The sequence below is a fragment of the Ochotona princeps genome, chromosome 5, assembly GCF_030435755.1.
Source record: "Ochotona princeps isolate mOchPri1 chromosome 5, mOchPri1.hap1, whole genome shotgun sequence".
Classification (NCBI taxonomy): domain Eukaryota; kingdom Metazoa; phylum Chordata; class Mammalia; order Lagomorpha; family Ochotonidae; genus Ochotona; species Ochotona princeps.
In genome coordinates this window covers 52,435,286-52,459,648 of record NC_080836.1, presented here as the reverse complement: position 1 = coordinate 52,459,648, position 24,363 = coordinate 52,435,286, and the positions used below count along the sequence as shown (strand labels likewise).

The window sequence follows — 24,363 nt, the reverse complement described above, 5'->3', positions numbered from 1 at the left end:
ATTCCTCCTGCTTGATTTTTCTTCTTCAGGAAATCTTTGGCTATTCGTGGTCTCTTGTGTTTCCAGATGAACTTTTGTGTCATCTTTGTTATTTCTGAGAAGAATGTTGTTGGGATTTTTATTGGGATTCGTTGAATTTGTAACACTTATGGTAATATGGCCATTTTGATGATGTTGGTCCTGCCAATCCAGAAACATGGTAAGTTTCTCCATCTTTGAATGTCTTCTTCTATTTATTTTAATGTTTTATAATTTTCATTATAGAGTTCTTCCATATGTATGGTTGGGTTAATTTCAAGGTGTTTGAAATTCCTCTCCACTATTTTAAAGGGGACTATACCTAACAATTTCTTTCTCAGACATGAAGCTATTTGTGTGTACTAGTGCCATCAGTTTATGTTCATGAATTTTGTATTCTGCTGCCCTGCCAAATTCTGAGTTCCAATAGTCTCTTGATTGAACCTTTTGGTTCTCCTATGTAGTAAATCAAGTCATCTGCAAACAAGGATAATTTTAATTCCTCATTTCCAATTTAAATTTCTTTAATTTGTTTTTCTTGCCTAACAGCTCTGGACTTCCAATATTATATTTAATAGCAGTGGTGAAAGTGGACATCTGTGTCTAGTGCAAGTTTTTAGTGGAAAAGCTTCCAGTCTTTCCCCATTTAGTATGAGGCTGGCATTGGGTTTTCGTATATTGCCTTGATTGTGTAATAGAATATTCGTTCTATGCCTAATTGCTTAAGTTTTTAGCATAAAGTGATGTGGGATTTATCAAATACCTTCTCTGCAACTATTGAGATGATCATATAGTTTTTAGTTTTCAATTTGCTGATGTGGTGAATCATTTAAGTTGCGGATGTTACACCATGTCTGCATGTCAGGGATGAATCCCACCTGCTCCGGTGAACGATCTACCTGATGTACTGTTGGATCCTGTTGTTAACAATCTTTGCATTTATGTTCATCAGGGATATTAGTCTGTAGTTCTCTTTTTCTATTGGGTCTCCATCTGACTTTGGTATTAAGGTGATATTGGCTTCATAGAGTTTGGAATGATCACCTCTCTTTCTATTGTTTGGAAGAGCTTGTGGAGGCCTAGGGTAAGTTCTTCTTGAAACATTTGGTAGAAATAAATCTTTTATTAAAAAAGAATCTTCTGAAGAATTCCATTAGTGAAGTTTATACTTCATTGATAAAATGGAATATATATATACACACATATACAATTATATAAATATATTCAACACATAAAAACAATTGTATGCCAATGTTACTGCCCCTTTTAATTCAAAAACAAATAAATGCAAATGCTATTCTAATTACAGAAGCATGCTTGTGTAGAATAAAACTATGAAATTCTTTACAAACAAAAATTAACAGTAAATTAATAAATAAAACAAAACCACAGTTAGTTTAACTAAAAATAAGAAAACCTCCCTAGTCCAGGAATATTGTTAAGGAATATTGGTTTGTAGTTTTCTCATTGGTCTGTAGTTTTCTCATGATGTTTTTGTCTAGTTTTGATACCAAGCTAGCCTTATACAATAAGTGGAGAAGTATTCCTTCTTCTATTTTCCAACTTAAGTCATTCTATTTTTTTTTTTTTTAAAGATTTTATTTTATTTTTATTACAAAGTCAGATATACTGAGAGAGCAGAGATAGAGAGGAAGTGGAGCTGCCGGGATTAGAACCAGCGACCATATGGGATCAAGGCGAGGACCTTAGCCACTAGGCCACACTGCCAAGCCCAAGTCATTCTATTTTAATATTTTTTTTTGTTACTTTTCCTTTCCTTTCTCACAAGATTGTATTTCTCTAAAACTTATATATAAATATACATATTTAAAATAGTTTAATACTGCAGTTTGACTATGAATATCTTTAACAAAGCCTAAAACATCATTAGAATTATGATCTATCTTGATCTCTAAGCATCTCTGAAAATTAGTGTCATTGCTTATTTTTCCTGTGGGTTATTTAAAAATAGGACTTCTAATGAGAGAGGCAAAGAAAAAAAAAAAGAAATTTTAAAAAATTAAATTCACTTTGACATCCACAATCTATTGAATTCTAAACTGAGCCTTGCAAGCTGTTAAGATAACCTTCCCATGAAGAGCCGCAAAGGTAGGAGGCAAAGTGATAGCGATAGCAATTCAATTGAGGAAAAGATAAGGCACATTCACAGCCCAGGGAGATGAAAGAATGCAATAAAATTATATTCTCTTCACATCCTAGCAAGTCTGACTCTGCAGTACAGATGAAGCTGCCTCATTACAGGGCTCCCCAGGTGCCTTCTGCACCCTTTCACATCCATAGAGGGGCCCCTTCTGTATGCTCTGATCATCCAGATGATGAAACGGGGTCACACTCTACCTTTTTATTATTTATCTGTTTCAGGTAAACAAAATTAAAATCTGGGCACTAACTAGAGAGTTCCAGCTCTACAAGTTCGATCTTCAGATACCATCAGGAACTATTTACAAACCTAATGCTCACATGATATCCGACCATCAAAACAAAGTACTGCTTTTGAGTTGCCTTCAGCTTTTGACACGAAGAAAACAACTGGAACATAACGCTGTATCATTTAACGGGTCAATGAGGCACATATAAGAATGTAGCACAAAAGCGTCAAAAGGTTGCTGGCAGGATCACATCAGAAACGTCAAGACAGCAAATCCATTAAGGGAGACATTGCTGGGATTTCCAAGTATTCAGGACCATTTTATTTTTTCTTTTTATTTATTTATTTTCTTAATGATACAGTTCCATAGGTTCTGGGATTTCCCTTACCCCATTCCTAAACTCCCTCACCTCCCCCACTGATATCTCCTGTATTATTACAATAGTATAGTCCTTCATAAGCAGTCATAGGTTCAAGACCATTTTCTTGCTCTAAACCTTAGCCTGAGAGACACTAGGCAGACACATCACTGATCTAAGCAAGCTGGCTAACTCTGAAAGCAGAGGACCACCAGCTTGGTAGAAGTATTGACAGGATCAATAATCAGCCTGTAGGCAAACACACACACACACACACACACACACACACACACACACACACACACACAGTATACCTCTATAAACTCATTTAAGTTTCAGTACTTTTCCTGCTCTGAACAAATTCATCATTTCTCTCAGGGTGGCTTCCCCCCACCCCCAAATAATTATTATAAAGGAAAACTAAAGTGAACAGAATTTTATAGATTTTTAAAATAATAATAGATAAAGGATACACCAAAACTCCAAAGTACATTCATTTATCCTTCCTCTGCTTTTCTGAAATTGCCTTAGCCTGTTATGTCACCCAGTCAATCAATATGCCATCGGGAAGTCCCCAGAATAAGGCCTCCTAATGCCACAGAGGTAAATCCTGTGTTTATTCATCCTGTGATACAAGTTGTTCACCTCTTAGGGAAAACTTGGATTACACTGATTTAAGTTGATACAAGGTGACCTCTGAGTTTACCCAAAGTCTTTGATCAAATGTTATTTCCGCAGGAAGCATTCCTGACTACTCTTGATACACTAACACCCCAACCAAGAGAACTCTGTTCTGATTTCCCTTCACTGCTCTGATGACTATCTGGCACAGCAGCAGACTGATATGTAAATACTTTCCATCTTCCCCCCACTCTCCCAGCCTCTTACCATTACCTAGAGTAGCATTTATTATCACCTAACTTTTTTTTAGGATTTATTTAATTTTATTGCAAAGGCAGAATTACAGAGGGGAGAGACAGAGTGAAAGAACCACCCCTGGCTCACTCCCAAATGGCCGCAACAGCCCTAACTGAGCCATTCGGAAGCCAGGAGCTTCTGGTGGCTCTTCCATGCAGGTGCAGGGTCCCAAGTCTTTGGGTCATCCTCTGCTGCTTTCCCAGGCCACAAGCAGAAAGCTGGATGGGAAGTGGAGCTGCAGGGACACAACGAGTGCCAAAATGGGATACCAATGCTTACAGCCAGAATAGTAGCTATTTGAGCCATCTATCATACCTACCCCAACCCAACTCTTCTTGTTTTGTTCACTGTCTTCCTTTCCACCTGGAACAGTACCCAGCAAACAGTAGATAGGAACAGGGCAAGGGAATGTGTGGGAGGAAGGACCCTAAGGGAGTGTGTTGCAGGTGAGGAATAACTTCTGAGGGACTTCCATCAACAAGGCCACTGTACTTGCTGACCACGGAATGCATGAGTTAGAACTGGACCACCTCAGCAGTGGCAGCAGTGGGCAGCATGCCCAAATGCACATGAAGGATATGGCAGTCCATTGGGGCCTGCGGATGACATCTGGTACCACAGGGTACCATAGGGTACCATAGCAGAGGATGGAGGGCAGAATGAACTGGTCAACTACCCCAGACAGGTGTTGATAGCAAATTTCTGAGCGGCTGGAGATTTTAAGGTGGATTATGTCAGCAAATGGACCTTGGAAGGATTTCCTCATCCTTGGAGTGGCAAGGTTGACAGCATTTCAGAATTATCAAAACAACTTGAGCAGAACCCTTGGAGCATGCCCCACATAGGGGACCCTGGGATGAAATCCCTAGGTGCTGAGGTGGTTGGGAGGCTAGGTGCAGCCTTTCCACTGATCTCCTTCTCCTCCCCACACCTCTTGCTTCAGATACAGGAAGGAAAAGAAAATTTGGAAACAATGGTCACATCCACTTTCCCCTAACCCTCGACCCTCCCCACCCTAACAAACTATGTAAACATCATCAAAACTAAAATTTAATAGTATTTTTAAAAACGGGCACTGGCTTATGTCCCAACCACTCTACATCCTATCCAATTCCCTGCTTGTGGCCTGGGAAAGCAGTGGAGAAAGACCCAAACCTTGGGACCTGCACATGTATGGGAGACCTGGAAGAAGCTCCTGGCTTCTGGTTTCGGATTGGCTCAACTCCGGTCATTATGGCCATTAGGGAAGTGAACCAGCAGATGGAAGATCTTTCTCTCTGTTTCTCCTTCTCTCTAGAAATCTTCCTTCTCTCTAGAAATCTGCCTTTCAAGTAAAAATAAATCTTTAAAACTCTAAAAACTATAGTTTTTCTAAAAGTTATGAATAATATATGTATTTTTAAATTATTTTAACATTGTGATGTGACTATGATTAGTTTTCAGAAAACTCAAAGCATTTCCAGAGTTAAGGAATAGCCACTTTTGATTTCTGAGGATCAAGTCATTGCTCATTTGGATTCTAAGCTCCACATGGAACTTGTGCAGGTATTGTATCATTCCAAGGTAGCTTCATGCCTGCAGACACACCCTGAGGTTGTGCAGGAGACCAACAGGGAGGACGTCTCTCCTCTGCAGGGACCGCTAGGTGCCCTCTCTGTGTCCCCTTTCCCACTTGTTCTTTTGGACAACCCTTCTGTTCCCCCCACCCTCTTGTGGCAGGTGGCCCAAGCTCAAGTTTGTGTGCTCACTTTGTCACCGTTTAAATAAAACTTACTTTAAAATAATGTCATCACTTACAATTTTTTGTGTGTGACAAGAGTGTGGAGAGAAAAAAAAATTAATACTCCTCTTACTCATACCACCTGTAGATAGAACTTTCTTATAGACCAAGTTTACATAAAAGCAGATAAAGCATTTATGACTCAAGAAGTCATTATTTTTCTATAACATTTCAAAAAAACTCCAATGATAGGAAACAGTCAGCCGAGGGAAAAGGCAACCTACCAAATGGAAAATATTGGTGAACATATCTGTTATGAGGCTAATATCCAAGATAAATAAGGAACTTACATAACTCGATCACAAAAATTGAAACTCAAGATTAAGAATGGATAGTAACAGGCATGGTGGCACAGGAGGTTAAGCTGTCTCTAGGGAAGCCAACATCCCATATCAGAGATCCTTGAGCGAGGCCGGCCTCTGCTTCCTATCCAGCTGCCAGCCAATTCACACCCTGGGGGGCAGCAATGGTGGCTCACATGCTTAGACCCCCCCCACGCCCATGCGAACCCCTGCCTGGCTTCAGTCTGATCCAATCCCAGTTTGTGGGCACTTGAGAAACAAACCTGCACATGAAAGATCTCCTTCTCTCTCCCCATCACTCTGCCTTTCAAATAAGTAAACACACATATTTATTATAAAATATGTATTCAACAATATATAACTTACTAAGCAAAGGAGTTGATTAGACATTTTTCTAAAGAAGGAATACAAATAGCTGAGAGGTATATTAAAAAACATACTCAACACCATCATGAAGTGGAAATCAAAACTGTAGTGAGAAATTATCTCTTACCTATTAAAAAAAAATGGCCATTGTCAAAAGGAAACAAGTAGTAGTGATGATGTAGAGAAAGGTGCCTTGACATTGCTGGTGTGGAGGTAGCCTGGTACACTCATTGTCAAAAGTGCTGTGGATGTTCCTTGAAATAAACACAGAACTGCCTTCTGATCCAGGAATCCCAACTCTGAGCATGTCACCAGAGCAAAGGCAGCCAGGATGTCGTAGATTCATCTGACCTCCCATATACATGGCAGCATTGCCCACAGAGCCAAGGTAGTCTGTAAACAGGTAAAGTGAGTTTTCAAAAATGTGATGTGATGTGATGTGTGTGTTACACGTGAAGAAATATTATTCAGACTTTAAAATGAAAGAAATCCATCTGTGATATCTTAGATGAATGTGAAAGAAATTATGTAAAATGAAATAAACAAGACACAGAAAGACAAAAATCACATGATCTTACTTGCATGTGGACTCTTAATAAAACCCAAAGAAGCACAGAGTAGCGTGGTGGAGGGAGGGAGAAGCAGATGGAGAGGTACAGGATTCAGGCATACAAGGAAAACAAATCCGGAGTCCTAATGTGTAGCCCTGTGGATAATTCACAGTGCAGTACTGCAGAACTTGAAATTTACTGAGAGCAGATCGTAAATGTTCTCAACACACATCACAAAAAGTAACTTGTGAGGAAATACATTTGGTAATTACCTTGATGGTGGAAATTATTTCACAATGTATGCATATATCAAAATACCAAGTAGTACATCTTAAATACGTGGAATTCTTATTTGTTAATTATATGCCAATAAAGGTGAAAAAAATTAATGAGTGCAAGGCAGACCAACACAAGGCAAGGTATCAGTGTCTTCATGTGGGGTCTGAAGAGAATCAAAATTTTACATAATATCAAGAATCAAATTACTATGAGGAAAGTAATGTCTGCTTTCCATCAAAGTCCTTTTCTATTTGCTTTCAACATCTCAACTACTAAGCTTCTAAAAATTACTTCTCCAGTGGATTGAGAGAAACACCTGACCTTTAGCCCATTTCTAGAACAAGTCATCAGTTTTGATATGCCTCCACTTTATAATCAATTTTACTCGGTGAAAAAATTTTTAGAAAATTTTATTACAGCAAATCATTTTAAGATGACTTCAGGGCAATTAACATATGTTCCTTGGTTCCCATGGTTACAGTCATAGGCACTGTGCCCCTCTGTGTTATCAGCTGCAAGCTCTTTCATTCTCTGGGAGACTAAGACAGACACACAAAGCTCTCACCCACTGGGTCACTCCTCAAACGTCTGCAATGGAACCAGAAGCCAAACATTCAGTCCATGTCTGCCATGTGGGTGGCAGGCACCGAGCCACTCTAGCTATGGCTGCTTCCTCCTATATTCTGCGATAGCAAGAAACTGGTTCAAGAGTGAAGGTCAAGTATCTAACCCAGGTACTACAAGATAGGACACAAGCATCTTAACTTCTAGGCTCAGTGTCCACCCCCCAAACCTACATGTTTTGGATCACTGTTTGTCCTTTGGTTGAAGTGGCACCATGACTCCTGCTTGAGAATATGCCTTGATACAAATATCCTCATACAAGCTTGGTGGATCACCATTAGGGCATAATCTGGAGGCCTAATGCGAATGCTATTTCTGTAGCTAACTTCACAACTCTTACTTTCTAATTTAATGAGCAGCAGAGTAAAAGCCCTCAGGTATTTATTGGAAAATTGTACTACAAAGTCTTTTTTTAAGGTTTATTTATTTATTTGAAAGGCAGTGTGTGAGAGAGAGGGAGACCTGAGGGGAAAGAGGAAGAGAGAGTGAGAGAGAGAGAAAGGGAGAGGAAGAGCGAGAGATTCTTTCATGTGTTGGTTCTCTCCCTAACAACCAGGGTTGGGCCAGGCAGAAGCCAGGAATTCCAGCCAGGTCTCCCACATGGGCAGGATCCATTTTCTGCAGCCTTCTCAGGACCATTAACAGGAAACTGGATTTGAAGCAGAGCAACTGGGATCTGAGTCAGCACTTGGACATAGGATGCAGGCATGGGGTGTGGGGCGAAGAGGGATGAGCCTGCTTTCAGCCCACAGTACTACAACACCAGCCCCCAAAATCAGCTTTAAATAGGCACCACCTTGTTAGTTTAGAGATTCACTTTAAAGGAAAAATACAGAAAACCAAAACATAGAGTGATTTCTAGAAGTGGGGATCTTTTTTTTTTTCTTTAAGACAAAAATCTGAAGGTGGACAACTAACTGATGTAGGTTCACCGGTCGAACAAAACCAGAACTAGGGGTCCCTCTGGGACTGCAACATGGCCGTCACAGGCGTTGGGTAGTAATTCCACACAGAAAGCAGAGAGGGAGCAGATATAAGACACATCTGTGTATTCCATCAGTAAAGTCCAAGCTTCCCTGGAAGCCCTCAGCCCACTTCCGCTATGTCCGAATGGTCAGAGTGCTGCCACATGCATAGCTAGTTTCAAGGGAGAGTGGGAAAATGAGTATTTAGCTTTTCCAGTTTCTGTAGCCAAGGTAGGTGGTGGGAGACAACATTTTCCATGAAATACTAATAGGGTCTCCCAGGGGGCACATCTAGAAGGATCCTCAAAAGAGGCGTGCACATGTGCCAAGAAAGGACACATGTGGAGAGACCTGGGGGCAATGGTGGCTGTTTTCTTTGCCTCACAGAGAAAGTGAGCAGGTGTACTTGGAGGCAGCTGAGTCAACACGGGCGGTGACTGTGCCACTTCCACACCTGCCAGTCAGGTTGTTCTCCTGCCCGCTGTCTTTCTCCATCCCCCTCCACCATCTCTCCCTTTCTCTAGTCCTTCAGTACTCCCAAAGTGTCTATTCTCCCCTTCTTCGTCTGTGAGTTGAAAGTTTCAAAGGAAAAGCCCAGTTATCACTGCCACTGTTTTGATACAGGATGATGGATTACATTGGATTGAAGACACAGTAGCTGCAGAGAGCCCCAGGCTGTGAATAGCAGCCACATGGAAAGGTGATGGAATCCTATCAACTCTCAGCAAATTCAAGCAAAGAAGATCTGCCAGAACCCCACTTTGGAGAACCCAGACTAGGACAGGAAGCTGAATTTGCCTTACCGAGTACTTCTTTGCCTCTGAAGATGCTAGCAGGGTCAAGAGCCCTGGTAGCCAAGACTTGGTATGCATGCACCAGCTCCCCTTCTCCCAACTCCCTGGCCTCCCAGGGCTCAACATTCAACATGTGCCATCAGTCTAGGGGGTCCAGGTCTGGTTAAATGTTCTCTTCAAAAAATACTTGAACAAGTTCATTGGACACCACAGAACTTGAACCTTGATTACCCAGTAGACTGTGCTGTCTTCCAATTGTTCCAAATTTATCTGTGGATTGTGGGTCACAATGATATGTTGCAAATAAGTATTTACAAAGCACTTAACTTCATAAGCTACTATATCACTAACATCACTCTTGATGATCCATGACTTAGAACTATTCAATTCCAAGAAATATTCTTGCCACAAGTCTAATCTGAATCTGATCAAAATGTGGATTCAAAAAAGTTTATAGAAATGAGAGGGGAAATAGGATCATGTTAAAAGATACCACAGCCCTCAATGAAAAGTCAAACTGTAAGAAAAGTTTTTTAAGAAATTTAGTGTAAGTCTTTTGTATCCTGATACAGATTGCCAAGAAGGAAAGAAAGAAAGAAAGAAAGAAAGAGAGAAAGAAAGAAAAAGAAAAGAAAAAAGAAACTAAGGAAGTAAAGCAATGTATTTGAATATTGATTGGATATCTATTAGAGAAAGATGTCAAATTGCTTAATCTATGGTATTTTTATAGTTATCTTTTATATATATTATATTTTACTTACATTTATATTTTGTATATATATATTTCATATATATAAATATATATGAAAGCTTATAAATGAAATAAGATTTTTGCTGAAGTAAGCCTAGGAGCATTGGGGAATGAAGGGAGTGTGAAAAGATCAGCTGTGAATTGATGAACTTTGGAGCAGGAAAGGGGTAGTGACAGCACGCTGTTGTAGTTTGAGGGCTATTTTGAGATTTTCTGTAATAGTAAGCGGGCTTGGGGAGCAGGTGATTAGCCTAGCAACTGCAACATCCGCATTCAATATAGAGGGACCTGAGTTTAAACCCCAGCTCCAACTCCTGACTCCAGCTTCTTGCTAAGGCACAGGGAGACAGCAGGTGATGGTTCAAGCAGATGGATCCTATTAATAATTTGGGAAACCCACATTACATTCCTGGCTGCCACTTTGGCCTGTCCCTCCAACTCCAGTCCTTGTAGGTAATGAGGAGGTGAAACCAGTGGGAGTGCGCTGTCTACCTTCAAGTAAAATGTAAGGGTTTTCAGAAATAAATACATAAAGCTGTACAATGCTATTTTTAGAAAAATAAATAAGAAGTCCACATTGGCCAGGAAACTAAAAGGGAAAAGAGGCAGATACCAACAACACCCCTATGTGCCATTTTCCAGGCAGAGAGAACCAGCACAAGGCGCTCCCTAGACGGGTTCAGAGACTGTTGCACCTTAAGGGGGTGGCCACATGTCTCACCCTGTTCCTACTAGCACTTTCTACAGTTCAGGAACTGCACCGCAGCCAGAGATCAAGGGATCAATAACAGACAGGAAATCATAGCAAGGAATGTGAAAGGAGAAATCAACAGGCGATCATAAGGGGTCTGACTTGGACAAAGTATAATTGAGGACCACATGACAGTCCCCCAGCTGCAGGAGGTGACAACCACACAGTGCTGCAGGCTACCCAGGGCTGCTGATTAGAATTCAGGTCTTCATCTCTGTCCTGCCAGGAAGGCAACAAGCTCTTCTGCCAGGAGCCAGAAGCATCCTGCTCTCCCCACAGCTTTGCTTCTCGTGGGAAAAATATCTACCACCAACTTCTAGTAACGAGTGCATTTTCCAGCCTGCCTGACTAGAGAAGACACTAGCTGGAGGACTGAGTGTCCACTTCTCTCATGCTGCAGATCCTACTGTCAAATTAATAAACTGTCTTCCTGGCTTTCACAGCTTGGTACCTGTGTCTCTGGTCCTCATCGCTGCATTCATTTTTGATGTACTGACAAATCAGCGGACCTGTGTCCTGGAGATCACCGCCCCCACCCCTGGTCATACCCTGTGGGGCCAAGCTGTAGACACAAGCCTCCCCAGGGGCACCTCCTGCTCTGCATGCCTCTGTGATCCTTGTTGGGAGCGGGGGAGGACCACAACTGATGCATCTCTGATAGCTGAGTCATCTTCTCCCATCATGTAGGCTACAAAGCGCTTTTGGTTCTTAACCAACTTGTTCCTGGATTTCTTTTACTCTCATTCAACCACATCAAAACAGCAACTGTAATGTCTATTGTGACAGGGAAGGGGAGTTGCAAGGGGTGGGGGGAGGGCAGGGATAAAAGGATCACAACCTTCCTGACAAAAGCCCTAGGGTGAACTTCCTCTCTTGCGTGGGCCCAGGATGGCCAGGAGTCCTCCAAAAACATCCCAAACTGAAGACCTCCCTCTAAGCTCTGCTTCTAACTAAAGAACAAGAGAGCACAGGCTGTGCCAGGCATCTTCCTTCCTCTCCAGTGGTCTCACGGCAGTCACTGAGCTGATCTCCCTCATGCAGAGCAAGCACAGGAAGCCCGGTGGGCCACACAGTCCCTGTTACAGCTCTCCACCTGGCCACTAGGATGTGGAAGCAGCCGCAGATACAACATAAGCAAATGTAAGCCTGGCTGTGCTCCAACCACAGATGCTGAAATTTGAATTGCAGATAAATGCCACGGCCCCCAAATCATACTCTCGATATATTTTCCACCATTCAGGAACGTAAAAAGTCACGGTTAGCTCAGGAGATGGAGGGCTGCCAGATCTGGCCTCCAAGCCGCTGTTTGCCAAGCTCTGAACCGTCGTGAGGAGTACTGGTAATGATTCATTGAACATATGTGAATGCGTGTGGCCCTGGCCCTTCGTAACACTCCCTTAGCAACCACGACAACTAGGACCTACAGAAGGGCCTTTAAAGTCATAGCTGGCAAACTGAAAACCAAAGGGGCAAAGCATTTTCACTAAATTTCAACAATAGTACACTTCTTTTAAAATGACCTTGCAAGTCCCTTAACCCCCCAATAGTGGGAATTAGGTGCCATCACTGTCCAGGAAAAATATCATGTGATCCACAAGGCATTAGAAAGCCTGTTTTACTTTGACAGCATGTCCTTGAGTCTTTTGTGAAGTCAGCATATGCCCCGAAGTGTCTGATGTCTCTCTCTGGTTTTAAGGAGAGTCTTCAGATTCTCCTCCCTTGCCTATGTGTCTGAGCCCACTCCCATTGCATATTGGGCTCCTTGCAGACCTCCCATTGCAGCTCTTCTTTTTGCTTCCAATGCTTGGGTTCCTCTTTGCCTTGCCAAACACAATAGTTGTCACCTGAATGATGTGCATATTTGAAACATATTTCCCAGTTACATTATCTTCCCAGTTAGAAGGTCTCTGAATCATATTCCCTATTAGCACTTAGAAATTTGCTAGGTGTGCTTTTTCTTTAAAGATGTACTTATTTTTATTGGAAAGGCAGATTTATAAAGAAACAGACAGACAGAGAAACAGATCTTCCAGGCCTGGCGTGGTAGCTCAGCAGCTAAAGTCCTTGCCTTGCATTCGCCAGGATCCCATATGGGTGCCAGTTCTAATCCCAGCAGCCCTGCTTCCCATCCAGCTCCCTGTGACTTGGGAAAGCAGTCAAGGATGGCCCAAAACTTTGGGACCCTGCACCCACAAGGGAGACCTGGAGGAGGCTCCAGACTCTTGGCTTCAAATTGGCTCAGCTCCAACCTTTCTGGCTGCTTGGGGAGTAAACCATCAGACAGAAGATCTTCCTCTCTGTCTCTCCTCCTCCCTGTATATCTGACTTTCCAATAAAAATAAATATTAAAAAAATATTCCTTCCACTGGTTCATGCCCCACATGACCACAATGGCTGGAGCTGAGCTGATTGGAAGCCAGGAGCTTCTTCCAGGTCTCCAATGTGAGTGCACTGTCCCAAAGCTTTGGCCCATCCCCTACTGCTTTCTCAGGTTACAAGCAGGGAGCTGGATGGAAAGCAGAGCTTCCGGGACACAAACAGGCACCCATATGGGATCCCAGTGCATGCGAAGCAAGAATTTAGCCACTGAGTCCCCGTGCCAGGCCAGGGATTTGCTAGATCTTTCACTCTTTTTGTATGCATGCATGAAAATGTCTTTCCCTGAGTTTCATTTAAAAAAGACAGGCATTCCTGTATTCTAGATTTTATCACAATAAGAGTTTGTAGCTGGGAAGAAATCTGCAAGGACCGCACCTTAGGGCCTTTGCTGAAATTGCTCTCTCCACCTGGGACAGCCTCCCTAATTTTTGACATTCCCCTCACCCCTAAGGTCCTAGCAAGAGCCTGTGGCTGCATCGCTGGCAGCCTAATAGCTCTCTTTCCCTCTGCATTCCCAAAGCACTTTATGTATCTCCATTAAAGCACTTACCATGGCATCGCAGTTACCTGGTTATGCAGCTGTCCCACCACCAAGTCTCCATCTTGCAAGCCAAGCAGAGAACCCAGAATCAGGTGTCAATATAGCATTTCTCAGAAACATTAAGCACAGTCTCCTAAAAAAGAGCTTCAGCAAGGATCACCAGTCAACTGCCACCAGCCCTCTTGCTCGGCATCTCCTCCTCTCCAAGAAGAGACAGGGCTGGCCCCAGCGGTGGAGTGCCCTTATCAATTGGTTCAATTCCCAACTTTGGCTCCTGAATAAAACCACCTGCTAATGCAGACTGGGATAGATGAGTCCAGTAACTGGAGATCTCGCTCTCCTATCTCTCCTTCTCAAATTAACAAACAATCTAAGTAAAAATGCATCCTCAAAACACATCTACAGGGCTAACAAACGAGCTGGCCACTCCTGAAGTCGCAGGAATGCTGGTATCCACACAACTGAACAAACTTCTTCTAAGACCACAAAACAGATGACCTTCATGGCACCTCACAGCCTCCAAAGTACCTTCCCCTTGATTGCTCGATAGTCCGATCCACATTTTTGAGACACCCAAGGAATTAAAAGTGACATACTCAGAATGGGAACAGTAGACTGACCATCTGGGCCTAAAACCCTAGGTGTATGCATCTGTCTTCCCACTGGTGCTCCACTCATGCAGGCTGAGTGCCTGTGGGCAGTTTTTCTTTTCCTAGTACGCATGATACATGGTGGCATTCGATTGTGGCACATGTTTTAGACATCCACCCCAAACAACATCATCTCAGCAGATACAAATTATAAAAAGACAAGGGCATGTGTACCCGACTTGCGTTAGTTATTATTCTACAATTTTGGTATAAGTACTTATTGACAAACGGGTTTTCAGCAAATTACTGAGAGCTTGAAGAAATGACACAGCCTGCATTTCTACAAATAGAAAAGTTATCTAGTTATCTAAAATTTTCACTCATAAGGAAACATTGCTGCTTATAGGTGGAATGCAAGATCCTTATTTCTATCTTTTTTTATAATTCATCTTTCCTAAACTATTAGAATGCCTATCTATCGCCTTAGCAGGTTCTATAGTCAAACAAGCTCATGGTTCCTCTACTTAATTTTGTATGTTTAAGCATCACTTCAACCTTCTTACTATTTACTGCATGAAGCATCTAATATCAGTGCATAACATTTCAGACATAAATGTGGCTCTGCTTGCCAAAACAAAAAAAAAATCTTGATACTGTGGTAATTGAAAGTCAAGATTGTTTTTCAGATATAGTAAGTTATGCGAATGAGTTACATTTGGACTCTCTCAAATTAGTATTTTTTGCAGCAAAAGCCTGTAATGGTAGAACTCGCACAGTATGTCTCATTCAAGGTTTTCAATTTCAATCAAGCTACAAGCGTGTTGATTGAAAATTTTTTCAATATGGCAGAGCACAAAGTATCTCAGGCAAATGCAAAGGGGGAGATCAGGACAGCTGCAAGACTGACTCCTTCCTACTCCCAACTCCCAAATCCAGAGGCAGCTCCCTCGGCACCACCTCCCACCCAGTCCTTCAAAGTTCTCACACACCATCCCCTTTTAATCAGTATAATGCACCACAATTGCTAACATACTGTGTCATGTTTACTGCTAACCCCACAATCTGGACAAACAGAAAATTAGGCTGTCACAGCCTGGGACAACCGCAATCTCCACGCAGCAGCCTCCTTAAAGGATGGTCTTCAGAAGTCACACACTCCCTGAACTAAGCAGCCACCCGAGTGACCTTGCCAGGGCAGACCTGGCATGAGCGACTGCCCGTGGGGGCAGAGAGCTGTGAATTTCAGCCTGGGACTTGACCGCTACACTGGGTGCCTCACACTTGGCTTCCAGGAACCAAAAAAAAAAAAAAAAAACTTAATCTGCACCTGCCCCTCCACCACGCCTTAGAACTTAAATCACACTTCAGCAGCGGAGCCGACGTCTCTCTGTTCTGTCCCGGTGCCAGGAGAAAAATCAACCCCCATCGGGGCTGAGTGGCCGCGGGACTCGGATCCGAGAGCCTGGGACCCCCAGCCAACCCCACTGCCCTACGGATTCCCCGCCATGTGTAATAACCTCATGCCCGTGCACCCAACCGGAGCTCAGGGTCGGTGTCTTCTGGCCTCCGAAACTCGGGCCGCAGCCCCTCCCCCACTTGGGGGACCCTGGCCACCCGCAGCGCGGCCACACTGCACCCAGGTACCACATTACAGCTCCACGCACAGTGCCTGCGGCAGTGCGGGCTGGCCCTGGGTAGGGGTCCAGCACCGTAGCCCCTGGCCCTAGCTGGTGACCCTGCCCGAGGTACCTCTTGTCCAGGCAGGCGATCCACTCGGCCGAGGAGGAAGAATGGGCAGCATGCGCAGCGACCATGTTGGGCAGCAGCAGTGCGCGGTGTCCCCCGGCTGCTGAGGCGCTCGCTCTACCTCTGCCTACACCTCCTCCTGCCCTCCTGGCGACAAATGCGCTGCTGACGGGCCCGCCCTCCCAGCGGGCTCCCGGGCCTGCAGGCGGGTGGGAGGGAAGGGGATCGGAGGGGAGGGCCCAGGCACCCGTGGAGCTGAGCTCGCTGCACTGCGGTGCCGGGGTGGGTGGGGAGCCTGCGTCCCGCCCTCCAGGGAGGAGGGATGACCCCAGGAGATCGGCCACCTGCTACAGGTGCCCGCCTTGTCCCTGGGAGACCTGGGCCCCACCCTCACCTCGGGGCCTCCTCCGAAGCTGGGGCCAGAGGGCAGGCGTCACCAGAGAAGGGGATTGGGCGGGAGTCGGTGTCTATATATTTTTCATACTGCAAATGCCACTAAAATGGCTGCTGCCTCTCGGTTTCCTTAGAAACCCGCTCATCTTCCCCTGCAGCTGTCAAAACTTGCTGGGTTCTTTGCTCACCTGCGCAGCACCCCCCTCTCTCCTCACAAAGAGATGGAGGGGAGGGCTCTGAGCGCCCAGGGTAGGGACAGCTCCACAGCTCTGCACGCGGTGTACACGGGACAGTTTCCTCCTGAAACCTGAGGAAAAGTCTGGGGCAGGATGGGCACCACAGCTGCATGTGGCAGAGCCGGCAAAGAGAAGGGGGCAAGCAGGCTAGAGTGGCCTGAACTCTAGGCCTGGTGATGAAGAAGGTGTCGAAAGAAAGTCACTACCTTGAACCACAGGCTTCCTTGGGCATCCTTATTCTTGGTGATGAAGCATGGTTGGGGCTCCATGGGCCGACCTGAGGTTTCCAGGAAGTAAGTCAAGGTCCTTGGGCAGCTGGGGGCCTTAGAAGCTAGCTCCCAGGGTGTCCCTTTTCCCCAGGGGCTGGTGTATTGACAGGGTGGTCACCTCCATCCAATCTCCTTGCAGACAATTACAACAAATACCGCTCCTAGAGGTTCTTCAGTCACACTCTGCTGGAAACGTTTCTTAAGGATTTGGGAACAAATTGCGCCTGCTGGACAGCTGCCTGGACACCTCAGATGTCCATGTGGGAACAGGTAAACTTCTGGGTTCTAGGAGACCAGATGAAGAAAACAGCAGGTGCTTTCTGAGATGCTTTTAATCAACCACTGAAAAGTGAAGTTCCTGCACCCCACCACAAGAGGGTGTATGTCCCCTTGCACCCCTGCATCTCCAGCCATGCTGAAGGTAAAAGGCATTCAAAATACTACACCACATCAGGATCCTGGCTTTGGCCTGGCCCAGCACTGGCTGTTAGGGACAGATGGGAGATCTCTGTATCTCTCTCTGTCTTTGGTAAATCAAATGAATAATTAACTTAAAAAAAAGAGTGCCAGTTCACATCCCAGCTGCTCCGCTTCCCATTCAACTCCCTCCTTGTGGCCTGGGAGAGCAGTAGAGACTGAGCCAAGGCCTTGGCACCCTGCGTCCATGTAGGGAGACCTGGAGGACATTCCTGGCTCCTGACTTCAGGCCTTCGGGTCCCTTGGGGAGCGAATCAGTGGACAAAAGGTCTTTTCCTCTATATCTCCTTCTCTCTGTGTATCTACCTTTCCAATGAAGGTAAATAAATCTTTAAAAAAATGACTTAGTCCCAGACTCTTACCACATGTGAAGTGAAGGAATTCATGGTGTTACATGTGAACATGAAGTGTGTCTAGTCATTAACTAAAGTACCAAGCACACGCCAAGTGTTCAGTAATTCTCTGCTGTTGCTCTAGTTCCACAAGAGAGAGTGCGTGCCCTCTACCACATAGCAATCTGGCAATAAATCACCAAGATCACTTCCTTTAAGGCTTCATCATGTCTGTGAAGCTCAAGTTCTAGCCATGAAGGACACAAGGCATGGTCTCCCAGTGAAACACAACAGCTTCCCCATGGCTGGTTAAGACTTCATCTCACCATCTGCGCTGCATTTACTTTCTGCCTACGACTGCCCTTCTTCCTACAAGAGCTTACACACATACACTTCTAGAAAATCATCACAACACACAGAACAACAGTCCATGAATAGAAGCAGGGCAAGGCCCTGAGCCTTCCCAGTCTGGAGAATTCTATCATATATTGGGCATACAGGGAGAATCAGATGCACCATGTTACAGGCCCCTCACTAAAAACCAAGTTATAACACATTTGTCATTCCTGCTGACGACACCACCAATTCCACTAAGAAACACTTCTCCTGCGGAGAAGTCCTAGAAGCAAATGTAATGTTTTCTCTAACTGTCCTTTCCAACTTGCCTGGTTGCGGGCAACTCTACCTCTCATTGGATATGGCCTTTCCTGGCCACTTATAGCTAATAAACAATATTACAGTCTCCCAACACAATGTTCAAATCAACACACAGTTGGTCCTTGGCTTGCAGTGGACTCTGTCCTAATAAGCCCATCACAAGTTGAAACTATCACAAGATACATATATTACACCCATAAACTATCAAATAGTGTAGCCTAATCTGTCTTAAACACGCTCAAAATACTTACTTTTAAGCCTATCATTAGACAAACTCATTTAACACTAAGTCTATTTTATAACGAAGCATTGGATATCTCTTGTTCACACAGGCCTTTTGAAGACATGAGATGTGAAAACACAGAACACAATATACAAAACAACCAGCGATACAACACATGGCAGGGTCTCATTGGTTGGCCCCTTGATGACAGGGTTGATTGGGAGCTATACTCATTGCCATTGCCCAGTGTCACCAGAGTGTCCTACTGCACGTCACCAGGCTGAGATCACACCAAAACTCAAAGGACATTTTCTATTAAATGCCTATCACTTTCATACCAAACTAAAATTGAAAAATTGTAAGCCAACCCATCTTAAGCTGGGGACCATTGGTATGACTAAATATGCCAATCTTCATTCAGATACAAGAAACCTTTCCTCCCTTCCCGCCTAGAGCTGCTCACAGCAGATCCCAGCCTTTCTTCACCTTACTTAGAGCTGCCCCGGAGTGATCACTGCTGAGATTGATCCTTCCAGAATCAGAAGAGCAAGGAAAAAAAATGGCAAGAAAGAGGGTAGGGAGCAAACAAAAGCTCTTCCTTTCCCAGGACAGATATAAGATGGCACCATGGTTTCCAGGCCTGGCAAGTATATCAAACTGGCTCTTTCTGTGGGTGAGTTCATGTGTCCTTAGATGACCTCCCTGTTGGACCCTGAACCATGGGCAACCGCCACTCCTCTGGCCCATCCCCTCCCGTCCCCAACCGAGACTTGGATGTCCCAAGTCCCTGCTCAAGTGTCTTCCCATGTAGGGTCCTACCATGTCCTCTACCACATCATTGATATCTCCTTGAACAGGATTTAAAGGGGCACACCAAGATGGTTCTCACTTGTGTGTCCTACATGTAGTCCATAGAAACACGCCTGCCTATTTGCTCCAACAAACTCAGGGGGCAGACCAATCCTAACAGCACAAGTTCTCCATACTACCAGTCCCTCTCTCGGTCTCTGGCTTCTCAGGGCTGGAGTCAGACAGCCATGCCCTGTGTCCCTGACCACAGCTAAACTCTCCTGGGTAGCTCAGTGAAGCACTCCTTGTGATGCCCTTGACAGTGGTGATCTGAGCTTAACCATCACCAAAAAGAACACTGCTACAACTGTCGTTCTATTAAACAAGATGATGAGCACACTCGCTGTCTCCACAGGGAATACCAGAGCTGAGTCCCACATCAGCCCTGGGAATCTGGAGGTTGGGAGGCAGTCACTTGAGAAACTATCCTTGTTTTTTCTCTTGCTCTCAGGCCCTTTAGTTCTTTGCTTTGATCCCAGTGTCAGAAAGATGTACATATTTAAAGTACAATTAAAACTAACTACTGGGTGGCATGGGTAGGGGCACCGGGCCTGGTGACTGAGATACAGGTTTGAGTGCCTGAGTTTGAGTCCAGCTTCAGTTCGTAATCGCAGCTTCCTGCTAATGTGGACTCTGGGGGACAGTGGTGTTGGCTTCTGTAGTGGGGTTCCCTGCTGCCCAATTCGGGGGACCTAGCTTGGTTCTGACTCAGGGCTTCCATTTTGGCTGTTGTTGGGATTTGTCCTTTCCAATGTAACTGACTTTTACATGCTAACATAATGTGAATTAAAAAAAACAACTGAAACTCTATTTCTTAAACTCACGAAAAAGTGTGAGAATATCTAATATAGTACTGTCCATATTGAAGTTTTAAACATGCTCATTTGTGACATTGCCTTGTTTTAAGATCTTAATCCAGGACCTGTCACAGTAGCCTAGTGGCTAATGTTCTTACCTTGCACACACCAGGATCCCGTATGGGCACCAATTCGTGTCCCAGCTGCTCCACCTCCCTTCCAGCTCCCTGCTTGTGGCCTAGGAAAGCAGTCAAGGCTGGCCCAAAGTCTTGGGACCCTGCACCTGCATGGGAGACCCGGAAGGAGCTCCTGGCTTTGGATCAGCTCAGCTCTGGCCATTGTTGCCGCTTGGGAAGTGAACCCACAGAAGGAAGATCTTTCTCTCTGTCTCTCCTTTCTGTAAATCTGACTTTCCAATAAAAATAAATAAATCTTTAAAAACAAAATATCTTAACCCAAATACAGCTCCCCAACCCAAATAGACAAATCTTCAAATTAAACCACAAACTTTTTTGTGTGTTTATCAAAACCCACCCATTGGGATTCTTCTGATCAGGTATTTTTAGATTATATATTTCTCCTTTAGAAGGCTTAAGGGAGCATAGAGTTTTACTTTTCAACTGGGCGTGAGTTTCCTTTGGCTCCCAGGAGAACAGCCCTGCCTAGACAAGGCAATAGTGTTGGTTGAGTAGGAATGAGGGTTGGTGGTGTGGAGACCAAGGCTGACTTGATTCCATGTCAATAGCCTAAAGAACATCGCAAGTTGCATGATTCAGGATGAGGAGAGTATCACTGTGGCCCACTTTTGCTGGAGAATATCTATTGTGGTGAACTACTAAGCCGCAATTGTTTTTTAAATACTGAGAGCAAGCCTCACAGGATATTAGTCAACTCAGAACATCTGTACCATGTTACAATACACATTTTCACATTAATAAAGAAAATTACCACAAAATACAACTTCAAGTGGAATGGAGTCATATAGAATTTGACGCAACATCCTTTCCATCTGTGATCCAATGTGGGCTCCTGCATGGTTCAGACACATATTACTCTAGAGTGGTGCCACAGAGATAATAAGCACAACGGAAGAAATAATGCAAATTAAAATCTTCATTATTTTGAGCCAAGAGCATGCAGAATCTGAAGTGAGAAAACAGAATTGTCATTTCAAGTGGAATCTATAAAAATCCTGACTGTATAACAGAATCATGAGCCAGAGCTCTTGGGCTTAGGGGACCTCAATTTTCACTTTGAAGGATTGCAGCCTTACAGGTGCTCAGGAAGAGCTGCCTGTTGGTGGCAGGGGATTCAGACTGATCTGTTGCAGAGGCAGACGTGAGTCAAGAAGTCATGGAAGTGGGAAGACAGGATCTTTGCAGTGACTCCACAGGGAACCATACCCTCCCCTCTGGGCAAAGCAGTCCAGCCTCTTCAGCTCTACAAGATTATGAAAGGAGAGAGTCCTCCAGGGTCAGCTCTGTCCAGTCTGGTCACATGGAGACCCTGGAGCCTGACAGCCCCTCGCCTCCTCCAGTAATTGTACGACTCAAGTGCTAGGAGTGGAGCCTTCCCTTCCGCAGAATCTGGGCTCTGACCTTTTTAGGCCAGGCCTGTCTCTACCCGAGCTAACCCCACGGCCACCTACTTAGCTGCAAAGACAGTCTTTTCATTTCTTTATAGCTTCCAAGAGCGAAGAACAGACAAATGTCCTATGCTCATAGAATGTTGTTGTGGTGAATAAAATGAGATCTGGCCAAGTAGACTCAAGTATATGGCACAGCCCATGGGGATTAATACTATAAAGAACATACAAAGATGTTCATGTAAGTATTCTTAGAAATTTAAATTTCTGGGACTAACACGATGGCTCAATTGAGTAATTCTCCAACTTCAAGAGCCAGGATCCCAAATGGGTGCCAGTTCATATCCCAACTGCTCCACTTCCCATCCAGCTCCCTCCTTGTAGCCTGGAAAAGCACCAAAGGATGGCCCAAAACCTTAGGATTCTGCTCCCATACGGGAGACCTAGAAGAAACTCCTGGCTCCTAGGTTTGGATTTGCTCAGTTCCAGTCATTGCAGCCTTTTGGGGAGTGAGCCAGTGAATACAAGATCTTTCTCTCTGTCTCTTCTTCTCTCTCTAAATCTCCCTTTCCAGCAAAACTAAATAGATCTTTATAAAAAAAGAAGAAGAAGAAATTTAAACTATGGAATCAGTGAAGAGAATATATGTTCCCTTGAAATAATGCCATGAAATCATTAAAAATAGTCATCATAAGTACTTAGGATATAATAATGTAGTAAACTCTTTGAATTTCTACTATTAACTAGAAAAATTAAAATTATCATAAGGTGGCATCATTTGTATATACATATAAGAAAATACTGGAGAGGAGAATAAAAGTGTAATGCCCAAGTCAGAAACATGAAGAGTAATGGCTAAACTTCCCTGTCTACGTTCCATAGTTTTGCATGTTTTTATAACAAAACATTTAAACTTACTATTATATCTATCTGAAACAGTTACTGATCTAATTAAACTGCATTTGCTAAAATGGATTTCCGCAGTTTTTTCTGTTGGAAATTCCCAAGCCTGCAGACAGGGCTGGAACAGTAAAAACCGACATGTCCCAGATTCACCAGCTGTCATGCGCCTGCCTCACCTCTGTGTTAGTGCGTGTCGTTTGAGAGTAAGCTGGGTACTTGTCATCATCTTAAATCCTGCAGCACCCGCCTGCTAACAGCAAAGGCACTCTTCTATCTGTTACAAATATTCCAGTCGAAAAACTTGAATTTTGAGAGAATCCTATTGTCTAACAAAGTCTTATTAAAATTTCTTCAATAGACTAACAATACCTCTTTCAGTCCTGTTCTATCCCTCTTTGTGTAAGATTTAGAGATTCCCCATTACATTTAGTGGCTCTTCCTCTTTAGTCTTTTTGAATCCCAAAGGATCCCCCAACCAAGTTTTTAAAGTCTTTCATGATATTGATCTCTTTAATACCTCTATACAGTTATCATACAGAATATCCATTCAAATTGCTGTTTGTTTCCTTATGTTACTAATTATTAGAATTTCTTTTTTTTAAAGATCTATTTATTTTATTACAAAGTCAGACATACAGAGAGGAGGAGAGACAGAGAGGAAGATCTTCCGTCCAATGATTCACTCCCCAAGTGAGCCGCAACGGCCCGGTGCGCGCCGATCCGAAGCTGGGAACCAGGAACCTCCTCCAGGTCTCCCACGCGGGTGCAGTGTCCCAATGCACTGGGCTGTCCTCGACTGCTTTCCCAGGCCACAAGCAGGGAGCTGGATGGGAAGTGGAGCTGCTGGGACTAGAACCGGCGCCCATATGGGATCCCGGGGCGCCCAAGGTGAGGACTTAAGCCGCTAGGCCACGCCGCCGGGCCCTAATTATTAGAATTTCATAGCTAACTCATCAGTTTGTATTTGCATTGACATGGTACTCTTTCCAAGCCAGTGTTGTGGCATAGCAAGTTAAGTCTTTACCTGTGCCATCAGTATCCCATAGCGATGTCAGTTCAAGTCCTTGCTGCTCCACTTCCGATCTAGGTTTCTGCTAATGGTCTGGGAAACCAGTAGAAGGCCCTTAGCACTTGGACCCCTGCTACCCACACAGGATACCCAGAAGTCGCTGCTGATTGAAGTCTGGCCCAATCTTGGCCATTGCAACCAGTTAGGGAATGAACCAGTAGATAGAAGAGACTCTCTGTATCTCTTTCTATAACTCTGCCTCTCAAAGAAACAGCTTTAAAAGAGGAGAGAAAATGAGAGGAGAGGAGAGGAGAGGAGAGGAGAGGAGAGGAGAGGAGAGGAGAGGAGAGGAGAGGAGAGGAGAGGGAAGGAAAAGGAAAAGGAAAAGGAAAGGGAAGGGGATGGGATGGGATGGGATGGAAAGGAAGGAAGGAAAGAAATCCAGACACTTGAGAGGCCTAAATTTCCATTCCCACAACAGCAAGTTCGAGTGTATTTGCCTCTTACCATTTAAGACTTCTCGGTGTCAA

General features: G+C 44.2%; 1 protein-coding gene across 2 annotated transcripts in view; it reads right to left on the bottom strand.

The window, feature by feature from the left end:
- The window catches only part of RAPGEF4 (Rap guanine nucleotide exchange factor 4), a 339,309-nt gene that overhangs the window by 299,041 nt on the left and 15,905 nt on the right, over positions 1 to 24,363 (bottom strand). The window contains exon 1 of one of the 2 annotated variants that reach the window (XM_058664640.1): positions 16,107 to 16,388. The exons of the other annotated variant lie outside the window; for it this stretch is intronic. Coding sequence (XP_058520623.1) covers positions 16,107 to 16,171 — 65 coding nt within the window. The 5' untranslated portion in view covers positions 16,172 to 16,388. Of the gene's footprint in view, positions 1 to 16,106; positions 16,389 to 24,363 lie in introns of those variants that run through there. 2 annotated transcript variants of the gene reach the window in all.